The sequence below is a fragment of the Mytilus edulis genome, chromosome 14 (genome assembly GCF_963676685.1).
Source record: "Mytilus edulis chromosome 14, xbMytEdul2.2, whole genome shotgun sequence".
Lineage (NCBI taxonomy): Eukaryota > Metazoa > Mollusca > Bivalvia > Mytilida > Mytilidae > Mytilus > Mytilus edulis.
Genome location: NC_092357.1, coordinates 38,037,984 through 38,055,949, shown reverse-complemented (window position 1 = coordinate 38,055,949; position 17,966 = coordinate 38,037,984). Strand labels below are relative to the sequence as shown.

General features: G+C 32.6%; 1 protein-coding gene across 2 annotated transcripts in view; it reads left to right on the top strand.

Moving 5' to 3' along the window:
* LOC139503405 (lymphocyte antigen 75-like) overlaps positions 1 to 16,718 on the top strand; it is a 50,584-nt gene extending 33,866 nt beyond the window's left edge. Inside the window, exons 1-5 of one of the 2 annotated variants that reach the window (XM_071293186.1) lie at positions 6,043 to 6,438; positions 7,267 to 7,423; positions 10,668 to 10,912; positions 14,361 to 14,486; positions 15,772 to 16,718. In XM_071293186.1, coding sequence (XP_071149287.1) covers positions 6,384 to 6,438; positions 7,267 to 7,423; positions 10,668 to 10,912; positions 14,361 to 14,486; positions 15,772 to 15,947 — 759 coding nt within the window. In that variant the 5' untranslated portion in view covers positions 6,043 to 6,383 and the 3' untranslated portion in view covers positions 15,948 to 16,718. Of the gene's footprint in view, positions 1 to 6,042; positions 6,439 to 7,266; positions 7,424 to 10,667; positions 10,913 to 14,360; positions 14,487 to 15,771 lie in introns of those variants that run through there. The other variant, XM_071293187.1, reaches the window with a different exon arrangement.
* Positions 16,719 to 17,966: the final 1,248 nt, after the last annotated feature.

Below are 17,966 nucleotides of genomic sequence, written 5' to 3'. Positions count from 1 at the left end.
AACAAAGAACGATAATTCCATTTACTTCTTTAATTACATTTACATGTAAATTTTTTTTAATCAAAGGTCAATTAATCTAGGGATAATTAAATAATGCTCCACATGCTTTGAAAGATGTTTTATCGCACCGCGGGTAAACTATCACGTTGTGATTGGTTTAAAGACGTCACGTGGTGACCCCTATGAGACTGTAGTGGGTTAGTAAATTTCATAGGGGGTTCATGACGCGTTAATGGTGACTTCATATATTGATGTTGCTGTGTTTCATTGTTTATTTTTCAACAAAACGCAGCACAAAAAGTACAGCGTGCGATAAATTCGTTATACGGTTAACTACTGACCCCTACGGATCCATAGAGGGTGAATAAAATCCACCCACTATGGATTTTACTAACCCTCAGTAGCGAACCATATAATTTATAATATTGTCTTTAAAACCGAAAAGTATTTTTTTTAAGGGCAAGTACATGTATAATGCATGCAATGAGGTCTAAAGATGATGCATGAAATTATCGTTAACAATACATCATGTTTGATTTTCAGGAAGACCCACTGAACATATTTACTGAAATGTCATGAACATTTGAAACCTTCAAGGTTTTCATCTATGCAGGAATATAATATTTTTTTCATAGCAGACTTAGTTTCTTAAGCTCACTACGTACATTAACAAACAAATATATAGGTGATGAAAGAAATTAGGACATGGGCGCATCGTTAAGGAAACTATGAAGTAATTGCTAATGCGACATATATCCTTCCGAGTTTCAATGTTGTGGTTGGTCAACTTTAAAACACAAGAAAAAATCCTATACCGTGTGGTCAGCAATAAACGGCCTCGGTTTGAAAAATTAAAAGAAAACAAACTAGAGAAAAAAACTAACGGCCTTATCTTATTTCAGCAATTCAAATTACGAAAAAACATAGACAACAGACGTTAAAAAAAACTTCCACTGAATGTGAGGCTCCTGGTCTGAAACAGATGCTAACTGTTACGTCACTTGGTCTCAAGTAAAGAGTTGGAACATTGACAATTATACCACATCTTCTATTTTGACATAAACAATTTGGTGGGATTAAACATGTTTGCGATCGCTCAACCTTAGCCGGACCCTGGGACAGTAGTGTCACAGCACAACATGAGAAAAAACTTCATCACTCAGTTTCAAATAGCTTCACCCAATACATCAGTACATAAGAACGAAGCAAAACAACAATTAACATAACAATAATTAAACACAAAGCACCGACATAAGATTACTCGCAGTTACTTAAAGTTCGTTCACAGTCAATTACTCATTTTCAAAGAGCTTCACCCAATACATCAGTACGAAGCACAACAACAACCAACATAACAATAACCAGACACAACGCACCGACATAAGGTTACTCGCAGTTACTTAAAGTTCGTTCACAGTCAATTACTCAATTTCAAAGAGCTTCACCCAATACATCAGTACGAAGCACAACAACAACCAACATAACAATAACCAGACACAACGCACCGACATAAGGTTACTCGCAGTTACTTAAAGTCCGTTCACAGTCAATTACTCAATTTCAAAGAGCTTCACCCAATACATCAGTACGAAGCACAACAACAACCAACATAACAATAACCAGACACAACGCACCGACATAAGATTACTCGCAGTTACTTAAAGTTCGTTCACAGTCAATTACTCAATTTCAAAGAGCTTCACCCAATACATCAGTACGAAGCACAACAACAACCAACATAACAATAACCAGACACAACGCACCGACATAAGATTACTCGCAGTTACTTAAAGTTCGTTCACAGTCAATTACTCAATTTCAAAGAGATTCACCCAATACATCAGTACGAAGCACAACAACAACTAACATAACAATAACAAGACACAAAGCACCGACATAAGGTTACTCGCAGTTACTTAAAGTTCGTTCACAGTCAATTACTCAATTTCAAAGAGATTCACCCAATACATCAGTACGAAGCACAACAACAACCAACATAACAATAACCAGACACAACGCACCGACATAAGGTTACTCGCAGTTACTAAACGTTTGTACAAAGTCAATTACTTCCTGTTCTACAGACTATTCTGTATATATATATATTCTTTTCAAATGTGTTAAAATGTTTAAACAGGGTGTTTTATTTACTTCATGGAGTGATGGTATTCAAAACTTTAAAACAGTCTGATGATCAGTGGTTGTCGTTTGTTGATGTACATGTAGTATTTGTCTGGAGCTCTAGTTTGCTGTTCTGTGTGAGCCAAGGCTCCGTGTTGAATACCGTACTTTGACCTATAATGGATTACTTTTACAAATTGTGACTCGGATGGAGAGTTCAACTTGACTCATTGGCACTCATACCAAATCTTCTTACATCTATTAAAATACCTTTAAATTAAGGTCACTGAATTAATAGCTTAGTTGTTAAGAGCTATGTTCCCAATCCCTGTAGTGTAATAGCTTGGTTAGCTTGTTTGCTTTATTTGTATCAATGTTTGCTCAAGCATTGTTATTAAGATTGAAACTACAATCAGAGATATGCGCAGCTTCACACTGTTCACGTTATTTGATGTTAATTATAATGTAGAGTAAACATTGAATTCCCATTGCATAGTGGTCATCGGAAGTTATTTGCTCTTAAATTGGGTTGTTGTCTCTTTGACATATTCCCAATTTCCATTCTCAATTATATGCCGAAGCTCCTTCAACCAAGCTTTTAGTTTACAAGCATGAGAAAATAGCTCTAAAATAAAAACAAAATTGATACGTATTCTAATATGACGTTCTTCTTTAGCTTTGGGTACAAAGCCATGTTCTAATTTGAATAGAACATAGCCATGTTCTAATTTGAATAGAACATGGGCTGCACGTGATTGACGTGACAATTGAAATTGCAACGTCACTGAGATGAATTTTGAACAACGCCAGAGATCGAAATGGGCATTTTTTATGGTGTTGCTCGCTAGGAAATGAAATAAAAACATTCTAAAAGTAAGTTTAAATGTTTTTGTTCTTTTTTTATTGATAAACTGTTGATTTTTCTATTACGTTTTTGTTCATCAAATTAAAATGGCGACATTTCGAGCGTCTACAATAGGTCCGCTTCGAAGTGCATAAGTTCAAAATATTCCTATTAGAATCGAAATAATTCTATCATGCCATGCTCTATGCTCATTTTAACATGGGTAGGCATTATATTTGTAAACATTTAATACCTCGCTAACGCTCGGTATTAAGATATTAACAAATATAATGCCTTCCCATGTTAAAATGAGCATAGAGCATGGCATGAAAGAATTATTACTTATGTCTATATATAGCAGACGACTCTTACCTTATCGACGAATCCAGTCTCGCTCCTTTTGGAGTTCATGACATTCCCTCAGAATCAGTTCTTAGCCTTGTTTTGGAGTTCATGACATTCCCTCAGAATCAGTTCTTAGTCGTGTTTTGAATGAAATGTAAACATCATTCAACTATTGCTCCATCGAAATATAAACCAAACATAATGCTTGATTGTATATTTGCTTCCATGAAATAGTGGTATATGTAGTTGAGAAGTAAGAGGTGTTGAATGAAATAAAACTGTGTTGTACCTTTACTTTGCCTTAGGGAGCGGCGCAAGCTATACTTTATTGTAGTTTTAACATGGGTAGGCATTATATTCGTAATTATTTTTTACCCGAGCGATAGTGAATATAATTCATGTAAAAACTCCTTTGTGACAGCAAAGGTCAAATTGGTTGGTCGCCAACCAAGTGTTACAACTCGGTCAGGTAATAACATTGACACTCCATGTCAAATAGATATAAGTAGATGTGGTATGAGACAACTCTCCATCCAAGTCATAATTTGTAAAAGTAAACAAATATACATGTAGGTCACAGTACGATTTTCAACACGGAGCCTAAGCTCACACCGAACAGCAAGCTATAAGTAAAAAAAAAAACGACTAGCGTAAGGGAGCTAACATTTGATTTTTATGGGGGGGCTAGGATGAAAAATTTTGTCCTGCATTTTTTTTTAGCTGTAATCTCTGTCCTGCCTTTTTATTTTTCACTCTGTTCGGTCCTGCCTTTTTTTTTTAGTTTATCCTGACTTTTTTTACCTAAATTGTCGTCCTGACTTTTTTTTTTACTCAAAACTCCTGTCCTGCCTATTTTTTTCAAATTTCATCCTAGCCCCCCATAAAAATCAAATGGTAGCTCCCTAAAACATTTCAACGAGAAAAGCAACGGTCTAATCTAATCTAAGTAAAAAAACGAGAAACATTTATGACACTCATCAACAAACGACAACCACTGATCATCAGGTTGCAACAGGTGCAAACAAATGCAGCGGGTTTATACGTTGGAAAAGGTACCAACCTTTTATTACCAATTAATACCTAGAACAATAGTGTAACAACACAACATAGAAAGACCATATAAAATATCAATTAAACTGCTTAGTAATAACCTCAATTAAAAGACATACGACAACAAACAAGTGAATATTGTTTTTTATGATGAAGGATGCAGGAGGACCCTCATGTGAGCGTGAACATTTAACTTTGTCGTCAAACGTGCATATAAAGACATAAATATATTTTGGCATAGGATTTAAATATTGGACAACACGCATTATAAGTTATATGGTTCGCTACTGACCGCATACGGATCCATAGAGGGTTAGTAAAATCCATAGGGGGTGAGGCCGGAGGCCGAGTCTCCTATGAATTTTATTCACCCTCTATGGATCCGTAGGGGGTCAGTAGTTAACCGTATAACGAATTTATCGGACGCTGGACTTTTTCTGCGGCGTTTTGTTGAAAAATAAACAATGAAACACAACAACATTAATAGATGACGTCGCCATTAACGCGTCATGAACCCCATATGAAACTTACTAACCCCATACGGTCTCATAGGGGGTCACCACGTGACGGCATTTAACCAATCACAACGTGATACTTCATCTGTGGTCCGATAATGCAATATATCTGCAATTAGGCCACACTTAAAAATATTTTAGTTTGCCCAAACCCTACCCAAAAATAAAGACAGTGGGTAGGCAGTTAGGCAATTTCTTTTTTTATTTTGAAAAAGAGAAATAGATGTGTCGGATGTTTTTGTTGTAATGCAGATCCGATTAAAAAAAAGACAATAAAAGATTTTGAGTAGGCAGCTACTTTCTGGGTAGGTAGGGTTAGAGCAAACAAACATATTCTGTATGGCCTTATCAATTGTGATCTTCATTTTTTCGTTCCCTCTGTTTTTCTTTTCTTTTTTTTTCTTTCTTTCTTTCTTTCTTTGTTTTTTTTTCTTTTTTTCTTTCTTCTGTTATGAAAATTCGTATTTCCTTCGGTTCTCTGTTTTCTCCTTTTCTTTCTGTTTTTGTACTTTCGTTAGTTCTCTCGGTTTCTTCCTGTCTATCTGTTTCCAGCGTACTATCTTTCGTGCTCTTTCTTTCTTTTTTTTTCTTTCTTTCTTTCTTTTATCTTACTTATCCATTGTAACCCCGAATGCAAATGCTATCATACAACAGAAAATAACATATTTCAAGAAAACATTCTTTTTTAAAGACCAATGCACCGTATTAATATTTCCCCTATGATTCTTTCTTTCTTTCTTTCGTTCTGTCTGTTTCATAGAATTATATCTAAAATCATCAACGTATTTTCTTTTTCTTTCTTTTTCTCTTTTTCTTATTTTCTTTCTTTCTTTTCTTTCTTTTTTTCTTTCAATCTTTCTTTCGTTTTCTGTTTCACTTCTTTCTTTCTTTCTCTCTTTCTGTCTTTCTTTCTTTGAGCTTACTTATCCATTCTAACCCCGAATGAAAATGCTATCATACAACAGAAAATAACATACTTTAAGAAAAACATTCTTTTTTAAAGATCAATGCACCGTATTAATATTCCTGTAACAGTCACGACATTCCAATATTAGTACCTTCAGTCTTAAACAATAAAGCGTTCATGTTATTTATCAATTTACACTTATTAGATTTTAATTTGATTCAATATTTCTTGCTTCTACTGTGCGTTGCATCGATCGTTAGCTGCACGAGATTTGACTGCGTTGAATTGATCGTTAGCTGCACGAGATTTGACTATGTTATCAAATACGAAATAGCGTTTTACTTTGCCCATCACGAGAATGAATATTGGATCTTATAACGTAACACCATGTGAATTCGTTCAGTCTCTGATTTTGTTTAATCGGGCGTTTTACACGTTAGAATTGCATTCATTTTTCATATTCTCAAAATAAAAAGTCGGAACGAAAAAAAGTAACCAAAGTATTTTAAACCCAGGATAGCCAAGTATGACACATGGAATAAACAATTCTACAGTGATATTTTATACTTTTAAAACATTGAAATAATTTTTGTCTGAAAAAATGATATTGCAGATTTTTTTCGGCTTTATATTGGTCATTCTTACATTTGAACACGGTATGTACATGTGTTTTTTTATTTATTTATTTGTCACTGTATCAGTATGTAAATTTCGTTTGTTTTTTCTTTCTTTCTCTCTTTCTTAATTGATTCTTGTTTTAAAAGTACAACGGATGCAAATTCATTTACATGTATGTATTGATATATTTGAACATGCATGTTTAATCTTTTATTTATAATTTGCTAATTTTACTTTTCTTTTGTGTACAGAGATTGCATTAAATTGTAATAAACCACTTCTAAGTACTTAGCAATTTGTATTTATCTATAACTTGCTTTTTCATGAACTAAAATTTCACTTTATTGAAGGCCTTTGTCTGTTTTTTTGCTCTTTGGTCGATACTATTTAACGCATTCCCCGTTTTAATTCTCAAATTCTATCGTCAATATAACGTGGTTTTGTATTTTGAACGATTTTGTAGGTATTTCTTAACTTGTGGTGAAGTGTTAGTTTACCAGCCTATTTTTGAGGGTAGTAATTCCCTTTACCGCCAGGCGTCAAACGGTCAATTTCGGCTACCGTTAGCGTCAGATTGGTTAAAATTTTACCATGATTCGTCAAAATATCCTTATCGTGATTCGTCAGAGGTCTGAAATAATTATCGTTACCGTTATTTTTTTGCGGGAAAAAAATAACGTGATTCGTCAAAATCAGTCAATTTTGTTATCATCTAAAAGAAAGTGTACATTTTATCGTCATGCATTAAAAGTTACCCGTAACGTCATTTGGCAAGAATGTTTACCGTTATTCGTCATGAAGGTACCCCAATTACTACCCTCATTTTTAATGTAACGATATCAAAATTTTTTTTTTTTTAATTTCAGCAATATCAACTACGAGTAGCTTTTTGATCTTCAGTAACTTTGCGATAACACGTGATGAAGCGCAATATTGCTGTAGTAAATACGGCATGACGCTGATGACTGTCAAAGACCAAACAACGCAATCATGGCTGGAAAGTAATCTGCTTCCAGTTGTAGGGTACGTAAATGGTACTATTATAATTTTACTTAAGGAAAGACCATTTAACTAAAAAAAGGGGGGAGGGAAAGGGGGGGGGGGTATAGTTATTTCTTTAAAAAATCTGAATCCAAATTTGAAGAAAAAATATTGTAGTCAAACAGATGACAAAATTCAATTATTCTGAATCCAGATTTTTGTTTTCGACATACCTTATAGTGTTAATATTTGAAAAAAAAAATCAAGTTTGAATAATAGTCCCGAAAACCTCTTTTCCCGTAAATCCCTACTTTTCTTTATCTAATTTTAAAAAAGTTATATTTTAAATCTGATCACATCCTTGTTTTCTTTTACATTTGTTTTTGAAGAAAAAAGGTACCAATGTTAAAGGTATGCATACTGAATAGAGATCTATTTCTCACCACATTAACATTTATCTCATATATCAAAATCAAAGACATATCTATTTCATTTGTCTTGCCTTATTAGGTTTGCTATTTATACACTATCTATTGATGACAGTCTTTTACTTTTACATCGCTTATTATTTTGAAACAGAGTAGCAAACATTTTTAAGGATTATGTACCCTTGTGTTGTTTCAATGCTAAACATATAGAAATTTTATAGAAAATCAACATCCTTTCCCCTAGAACTCTCGTATTTGGCAATTTGGTGCTTGATATTGATTAGTAAATGATTATCACATGCAGTGCCAGCAACAATTTCCTTAAAACAAGTTTATTAATCTAGATATTGGTTAAAACAATTATAAATATGTATCCATTCAAGTACACCTTCGAGTTTAGTGCCTCAGCACGAGATGTTTTTGAATTTAAAGGTTATTTAGGACTTTTCGTAAACAATAAACGCTATCACGTCATAGAAAAACGGAAGTAATCTATGTTTAAAATATTATGACAAAAACTTTGTATGCAAGTCGGGGGATTTTCTTCAAAAATTTAGTTTTTTTGCCAATAAATCCCATTTTCTTTTGCATGTAAAATGCAATTACACAATAAATAATAATGCATTGCACTAAGCTTCCCCAGAGTATATGTATAACATGGCCCATCTGTATTATTCATTATTTCATATCGGTTGAGAATAAGATTCTCTAATTGGATAAAAAGGGGTCACATAACATTCATTATTCTTCAGTAATAAATTCCATCGGTCATTAACAGAACAAAACGGACCAGAAAACCGGTCGTTAACGAACTTTTACATGATAATGTCCGATAGGGCGTGGTTTCTGTCTGATAATGACTGTTGGGGCGTGGTTTCCGGCTGATAATGACCGTTGGGGCGTTGTTTATCTGTTAATGACCGATGGGCCGTGGTTTCTCTGTTTAGAGAGATGTAACTTTTTTAAAACATATTCCTGTTTTTAATATTATAATTCAGTTGTTGAATTGTTTATTATATGTTTTCGTTAACAATCAAATTAAAGAGAACTTGATTAAGTATTTATACACTGAAAAATTGCACTAAAATTAATGGCAGTATTACTACGACTGGTCCTCACTCTTTGCCATAGAAATCGTACAACTACTCGAGTTCGCTTTAGGCATTTTGAATTTATGAGAATTTTCCAAAACATGGTTTCTTAATGAAATAAACATAATAGTTCTTGAAAAAACTGGTCATCATCGTGATACATGGACTGCCCGTAGGACAGTGGTATTGACTGCGACAGCGATAATGAACTCGCCTTCGGCTCAGTCATTATCACTATCTTAGTCAATACCACTGTCCTGTGGACAGTCCATATATCACGATAATGACCAGTTTTTCAATAACTATTATATAATTATCGTTGCTGTTTTGATACTATTGCAGTTGAAAATTTCGTAATTCATATGACTACAGAAGGGTCATAAACCTTAATTTTTTTTGTATTTTTTGCTTATGATACAGAACATGAATACAATGTATATAATCTGATTAAAATAAGTTTGGTTTCTATTACTACGTACTGCGCAATAATTGGAGCCAATTAAACACTCCGCCGATTTTAAACAGATTAAGGAAGCTTGAGTCTGGTTAATGAAGATTGTAATTAAGTTATACAAATACGAAAGTTTTAGTGCGATTTACCTTATATATTACAATACAAATATAAGCTCTTAAAAGCTTGTACCGAAAATTAAATAACATAAAAAAAGTTTCATACATGTCACATAAAAAAAGAGATTATGCAGATTAAGACATAAAGCATGCATATATATAGTACAGGCTTATTTAATTAAATGGAAAGCACTATTTGAGTTTGTAAGCACAACTAAACATGCATAAACTACATGTTAATCATACCAATAACAGAGCACAGCTCGTATAAAGTAAAACTGTAATTTAATGCACACAACAAAAAAATCAACAAACGACGATATGTACGTAACTATATACAAACAGAGAGCGTTGTACTCTCAAATCAGTGGATATCGTATTTGTGTCCTACAATACCAGTGGCGGATCCAGAACTTTTCCAAAGGGGGGGGGGGGCTCCAGTCACGCTTCAATGATTCCCTATATAATCAACCAAATTTTTCCCACGAAAGGGGGTGGGGGCGGGCCTCCCAGGGCCCCCTGGATCCGCCTATGAATACGGACAGGCCCACTCCTCATGAAGCGACTTACTGCCGGACGTACCGAACCCATCAAATTATGAAATATGATACAGATTTTATTACTAGTAATTCAATTTGAAATCAATGATAGTATACTGAATAATATTACTCCCACCTTTGTAAAATCATGATACTTGTACGACGAAAATCGGAACCTGGCATACTCAATGAGAGTTCAGTGTTTATCATCTTGTCTAATTCATAACTTTTGCTATACGAGCAAATTCTTTTTAATTTAAAAGGTTCAGGTTCAACACATTTGTGAATGTCTTATTTCTAACCCTATATGTTCTATATATATGTAAATCAAACCCAAAATGCATCAAATAAATGCAATAGAGATATGTCATCGATTTGATTGTAACAGTTATGTAATATTGCCTTTATTTACTCTGTTATATATCATATACATGATTTATATCAAATGTCAGAGACTGATTAACATTAAAATGTGTACCAAAACTGTAAAGATTGACAGAATTGACAAAACCGAAGTAAATAAAAAAACAAAAAAAAAACAAACAAAAAAACACAAAAATGTGGAAAAAAAAGACAAATAAAGAAATAAAAAAGATAAAAAATATGTCAGTATGCTGTTAGAACATACTGTTTAAAACTTGATAATTTTCTCCTTCAGCACAACGGGAGCCTATTGGTTAGGTGTGTTTAGTGACAACACAACTTCTGATGTCTACGATGTTAAAACTGAACCCTTATCATGGACTAACTGGGACAGAGGGAGTTTACCTGCAGAAAATACTGGTCCAAATGACACCTTTGTATTCAACTCTTCTGTATGTGTTAAAGGAGACTTAAGTGAGGTCTTCAAATGGAAGTTGGCAAATTGTGATGAAAAATTACCGTATATCTGTCAAACATTTGGTGAGTTTGTTTTTAATTACATTAAGTAAGTGAATGTATATGTTCTTTTGTTGACGAGCATTTGACTGTGCAGTATATGACCAGAAGGAACCAGTTAAAATTGAAATGAATAAACGTATTTATTTTTTAACTTGTGTAGCCCATCATAGTATCAAGTAAAAAGTGTACTATACAAAATATTTGTATATGAATATTAATTCACTACAAAGTTTTGGTAAATGAGTGTTGTAAATTTAGAAAGTATTGCAAAGTTAATTATTGGAATGGTTCGCATGTTAAAAAATTCTGAATTTAAAATATACGTTTGATTGAAAATATTAATAGGGAACAACTTTGGTGCCTTCCCCTTTGTAAGAATGTGACCTTCCGAATTAGATTATTTACCGGATTTGTAATAACATTAGCAACACGACGGGTGCCACATGTGGAGAAAGATATGCTTACCCTTCCGGAGCAACAGAGATCACCACCCGATTTTGGTGGGGACGTGTTGGTTAGCCTTTAGTTTTTTATGTTGTATATTGTCTCCTATTATTTGTCGGTTTGTCATTTTCTTTGTTAGCCATGGCATTGTTAATTTATATTCGATCTATGAGTTTGTCTGTCTCTTTGGTAATTTTCGTCCCTCATTTGATGCACGAAGTATATGATCAATATAACATTAGAAGATGTGATATGATTGCCGATTAGTTAATATCAAAGTGGCGGTTATTACGTGTAAAGCAAATATAAGTCACCCATAATCAACTAACGACAACCACTAAAGATTAAAACACCGTTGTATACATATCATTGTTATATATGTTATGATTAATGGTAATATTTGTAAAATTTAATAAAATGCATTTTAGTAGTTGTGAGAAAATTTCCAATATTTTCTTAGCAAACCAAACTATTGTCAACACATTGAAAGGGTATAACTAGTTTTTGTTTACCGTATTTCTGGTTAATCACACATCAATACGTAGCTAGTTTCATCATTATTCTCATATTCCATTTCTATTTATTTGATTTACTTTTTCTTAAATTTTTCATTTCACAGCTGATTTAGTTTTGTTGTTTAATTAATTACTAGTTGTTTCTTGCATATTTGACTAAAACGTTCCAACGTTCAATGTTGTATAACACATTATTAGTAATGCAATTTGAAAATTAAGGTTATTATGACATTGATGACGATTTTTTGAATCGTGAAAAGTATCTAGTAATTAACCGACAATAGTATTGATGATGTCTTATTTCATTAAACAAGTTATTAAAAAATATATAAAACATTCACTTAACCATTACTTCGTTTACACGCTAAATTCATTAATGGAAACCAATGTTGTGTTTATTTTCATAAGCAGGAGGAAGTGACGTACTTATAAAGCGTTCTATTATATTGATATATTTAAAAAAAAAATAGCATATAGTTACGTGTTATATCTAATTTCAAGACGTGTCTCTCATTAATACAAATCAATTAGAGGTCGAACAGCACGTAGTTTTTTTATTGAGCCGTTTTTAATTTCATCTTTCACGTAAACAAATTTAGATTTATGAGAATTTATTTTGGTCTTATTGTGAAATTGTTAAATATAATCGGCTTATTTGTCGCATGTAGGAAAACATTTTTTTTCGAAACAACGAAGAAAAGACTAATATGTTTCATACATTTTTTGGGGGTATTTCGAATCACTTTAGATCAGTGAAAATAAACTCATCAAAGCTACCAGGATTGTTCAATTACAAAATATCATTGAAAGCATGAATATCGAAATAAATTCAATAAAGCTGTATATTTGCATATCAACTAATACAGAAGCTTGTCGCATAAGGAATGCGAACTTTTTGGGTTGGTAAAGAAATTGTACGCATTGTTTGCATACGTTTCTGTCATTGGATGCGATTTGAAAATAACGAAATTTGAAATTCAGTCGAAGACGATAAAAATAATTACTGGCAGTATATTACAATAAAGTACATAAATTTAGGGTTGTAATTATTAAATTTTATATTTTCGCAAATTACTTGTCACTTGTTTTGATATAATCGACATTGGTGATAACATTTACGGTAGGTAAATTAAATTAGTACGTATGTTTGCGATTTTATTTGAATCCCGAAATTTACAAACTTTCTACTAGACTTAGCTCAAAAGGTCGCATTCCCCTGGAAATCATTCCATTATTTGGATACATCATTCTGACCCCGAGTTGTAAAGTTTGTTTATTTACATCTCTAAAATTCCGCTTTTTTTTGTCAGAAAAACGCAACATACTATTTCTTTTCAATTCTTTCTGTTACGCCTTTGAGCATTATTTGGTAAAATCGGGGGTGCAATTCATATGAATAAAGTAACTAGGATTTTGCCATATGATTGAAGCCACTTCTCTTGCTTTTGCACCGAGCACATAACAAAAAAATCAACCAAGGCTGTTTATGTTAAGGTTTATGAGCCCTTCTGTAGCCATTTTTGTACGAACTTTTCAAAGTTCAATTGTATCAAAACTACAGATATAACGAATAATAGAGATAGGTCATTTTGTACATATTCCTAGGGGAAACTTGATGCATAGCATTATTTTTTTACTGTTTCATTGCATTTAATAGAAAAAGAGGACTTTGTGGCAAATAAATCAAGATTTTTATAGAAAATCCACAGCCCTCAACCTTGTACTCTTATATTTGGCAATTTGATGACTGATGTATATATATAGGATTATTGCATGCAGTGCTAGCATTGATTTCTTTAAAACAAGTTTATAAATGTAGTTATTGGTTGAAACAGATATAAATATGGACAAAATCAAGTACGCCTTTTAGGGTGCGCTCGACTTTAGTGACTCAGCACGAGGTGTTTTGGAATTTACAGGTTGCTTAGAACTTTTTGTAAAAAATTAACAGTAGCACATCATAGAAAATCAAGTGAGTAATTTATGTTTCAAATTTTATAACAAAAATCTCTGTATTAAAGGCTGTGGACTTTCTATAAAAATCTTGATTTATTTGCCACAAAGTCCTCTTTTTTGATTCAATGCAATGAAACAGTAAAAATTAATGCATTGCATCAAGTTTCCCATAGGAATATGTACAAAAAGGCCTATCTCTATCATTCATTATATCAGCAGTTTTGACACATTTAAAGTTTGAAAAGTTCGTACTAAAATGGCTACAGAAGGGGTCATAATCCTTAATTCAAATCGGTGAATTCAACAATGAATTATTTTCTATAGAAAAATTAGAAATCCTATTTTAAATTATTGTCGTGACGTAAGTCTAGTTATTTACAATCAACGCGTCCCTGATCTGTCCCTGACATGGAGTTTTCAATTTATAATAAACTTTTTGCTATAAATATAAAGTTAGCCTTTTTCATTAAGTTTGAATTTTATATCAGGGCTCATGGTGTCTTTTTTAAGAATCAACGATTATTCATTGTATCTCTAATACTTATTCATTTCAGTGAATGACAGTGTGAACGTTGTCGATGTTGGTGACCATAGCCATATTAAATGTCCAGAACTCTTGAAGTATAAATCATCAATGATCAGTCGTGTAGGAAACATTCTACAAAACGGATTGGCATATGGTAGGTACCAATAGAAACTGTTAAGTACCACATAAAACTGAGTGCCACATGATAAATACCATATAAAACTGAGAAGTACCTCATAAAATTGAGTGGAATATATTTAGTACCACATAAAACTGAGTGGCATATTCAATGTATCACATAAAACTGAGTTGCATATTGTACATGTAAGTACCAGTAGAAATCTGAGAGGCACATGTTGAAACCACAAACAACTGAGTGGCACATGTTGATTATCACAAAAACAGAGTGGCACATGTTAAATAGCACATACAGCTGTGTGGCATCATTTAAGTACAACGAACTAAGTGACGCATGTTTAGTACCAAATACAACTGAGTTGCCTGTGTAACTACAAAAAACTGAGCGGCACATTTTAAGTAACATGTAAAACTGATTGCCACATGTAAAGTACTACAAAAAAAAGCCTGGATGACACATGTTAAGTTCCACATAAAACTGTGTGGCATATGTTAAGTAAACATAATTGAGTGGCACATGCTTAGGGTCAAATGCAACTGAGTGTCACATGATAAGTACCACATACCACTGAGTGGCATATGATAAGTACCAGTGAAAATCTGAAAGGCACATGTTGACACCACATGAAACGAATACACATATTAATTATCACAAAAACTGAGTGGCACATGATGAAGTACCACATAAAACTGTGTGGCATATGATAAAGTCAAAGCACTGAGTGATGCATGTTTTGTATACCACATAAAAACTGAGTTTCCTGTGTTAACTACTATACAAAACTGAGCGGCACATTTCAAGTACCACATAACACTGATTGGCACATGATAAATGCCACATAAACTAAGTTGCACTTGGTAAGTACTGATCAAACGAAACAAAGAGATTTTAAAGGTCCTTTGGAATTTATCTCCAAATATTTTAGCTTCGATCATAACTGAAGAGGACAAAAATAACGCACATTAGACATTAAACTATGTACTGTTATCACATTATTCCTATTGATCTCAAAATAGCGAGAGAAAACAAACGTCTACTAAGATAAAACATAGAAAACAGAACTTACTAATGTCAATTTACATATATTATTATAATTATTTGTTATTAATATTAATGAAAACTAGCGCCAATGTATTGTATTGATTGTCACATCTATTAATCTGTATTATCTCCCTTACTCCATGTGTCATGATTATATATGTATGATTGATGGGTTATTTCCCTTTACTGTTTACCGCCTCATAGTACATGCATCTTTGAAGTTAATACTTTATTGTGGTTTCGTTGTCCTTATTTACAGCAGGGACACAGGGACTGTTCAAGAGGGAGGACAAGATAACAGAGATGATGTCACAGTTAGAAGCTCACTTTGTAACACACTATCATGATTGCATTATCCTCTGCATGAATCATGCTCAGTGTTCTGAGGTCATACTTGTCAGTAATCAACTATGCATGCTGTACCAGTCTAGTTAACTATCTAAGGAATCGTTTTGTGTAACGTGACAGACAAAATGGCTGTTGTCCCATGTATCAATATCGCTTATAATTAGACATATTTCCTTTCAGTTTTGTAAAAATAAAATGGTGTTGTTGAATTTAAATTAAAATTTCATTTTCATAAAAGTTTGTTAAAATGTTTCTTAACAATTTTTTCTGATTTAAAACAGAAAACATATGCAGCAAGTTTGTTTTAGATTTTAATCATAGTTTATGCATACCAACTATATAATGGCATCAATAGTGAAATACAATGTATTGATTATTCTTTCTAATTGATGACTTCAAAAAAATTGACCGTTGAAACCAAAAACTGATTAGCATGTAATCATAAAGCAGTTATTATAAGTTTTGATTTCTTAAGGTTGTACCAAACAGTAAAGTCAATTTAACCCGTTTAATTTACATAAAACTTGACAAAATATTTTACATTGACCCTTTGACAAAAAATGAAAATTTCAAAAACTTGAATCACAAAATTTATCGGAAAATATCATTGGATATATAGCAGTTTGACAAAAACTAATTTTTATCATTGAGAAGCTTAATATTTTCTAAACAATAGAACACGATTGAAACGTTCACCTGATTGTTACAGAGTTTTATGCTTGTAGTGTTATGTACGACCCTAATTCAGTTAACATGAAATTTTTTGAAAATAGTATTGTCACTTTTGCTTTTGTTTTTCCTGTAAAGATAACAAACAAGAAAAGAAAAGACCCCGAAAATCCCTAAAAAAGAAAAAACTTGTAATAGGTTGCTGGTTTATAACATAAGGCAACAGCTGTTATCATGTGTTTAATCTCATAAATCGATTATCATAACTTCAGATAACAAACAGAAAACTGAAATATTGCATGAATCCATCATATTTGATACTTTTTTCTTATATGTACAGAAATCTTAATGAATTAAGAACATACACCGCTTAGTATAACAGTTAGTTAGCATCAAATTATGCAGTACTTTATTTTCAAATGTTTCAAAACATTTATAGAGTTGTGAATGAAATGGCCTCATTGTTTCAATTTCTTTATTCTACCTTTTTTAGCAGATAAATTTTATGTTTTTCTCATTGTTGGAAAGAGTACGATTGCCTATAATAAATTGTTTGCATTGCCTATCATACCGATCGCCTGTAGGTCTTACAAAGTAGAGAAGAGGAGACATTTTTGCTAAATTTGACCTATAATTGTTTACTTTAAGACATTATGACTTGAGTGGAGAGTTGTCTCATTGGCTCTCAAATCACATTTTATTTCTGTTGTCTGATATGACGGCCACTGCAATTAGTTTTTCTATAAAAAAAACAAAAAAAACCCCAATGTTTTATTGTACAAAACAATGTGGATGATATTTCGTTTGAATTGTCTTTGCAAACTGCATCACATTTTTCATCACTATTAAATTGACATGTAAAGCATTAAGGTGGTACCCAACACCTTGACTAAAATTAATTTGGCTCGCTTATTTTCATAAAATTTTGACAAAATATAAAAATTTCAAAACAAATGAACCAATTACTTTCTCAGAAAAAAATGGTTTGATACAAAGCAGTTTGACAAACACTAATTTTGATCATTGAGAAGCTTAATATTTCCTTAACAATAAAGGCAACAGTAGTATACCGCTGTTCAAAACTCATAAATCCATGGACAAAAAACAAAATCGGGGAAACAAACTAAAACTGAGGGAAACTCATTAAATATAAGAGGACAACAACACAACAACATTTAAATGTAACACACAGAAACGGACTAAGCATTAGACAAAATCCTATAAGAATAACAAATATAACAGCAAAAACCATATACATGAATTTGGGATAGATAAGTACCGTGACACGTCTTAAAGTAATGTGAATTCACACTCAAAAGTAAGAGAAAACAAACGACACAACGGAAACACAACGTTAAAATGTAACACACAGAGAAACGAACTATAATATAACAATGGCCATATTACTGACTTGGTACAGGACATTTTTAAAGGAAA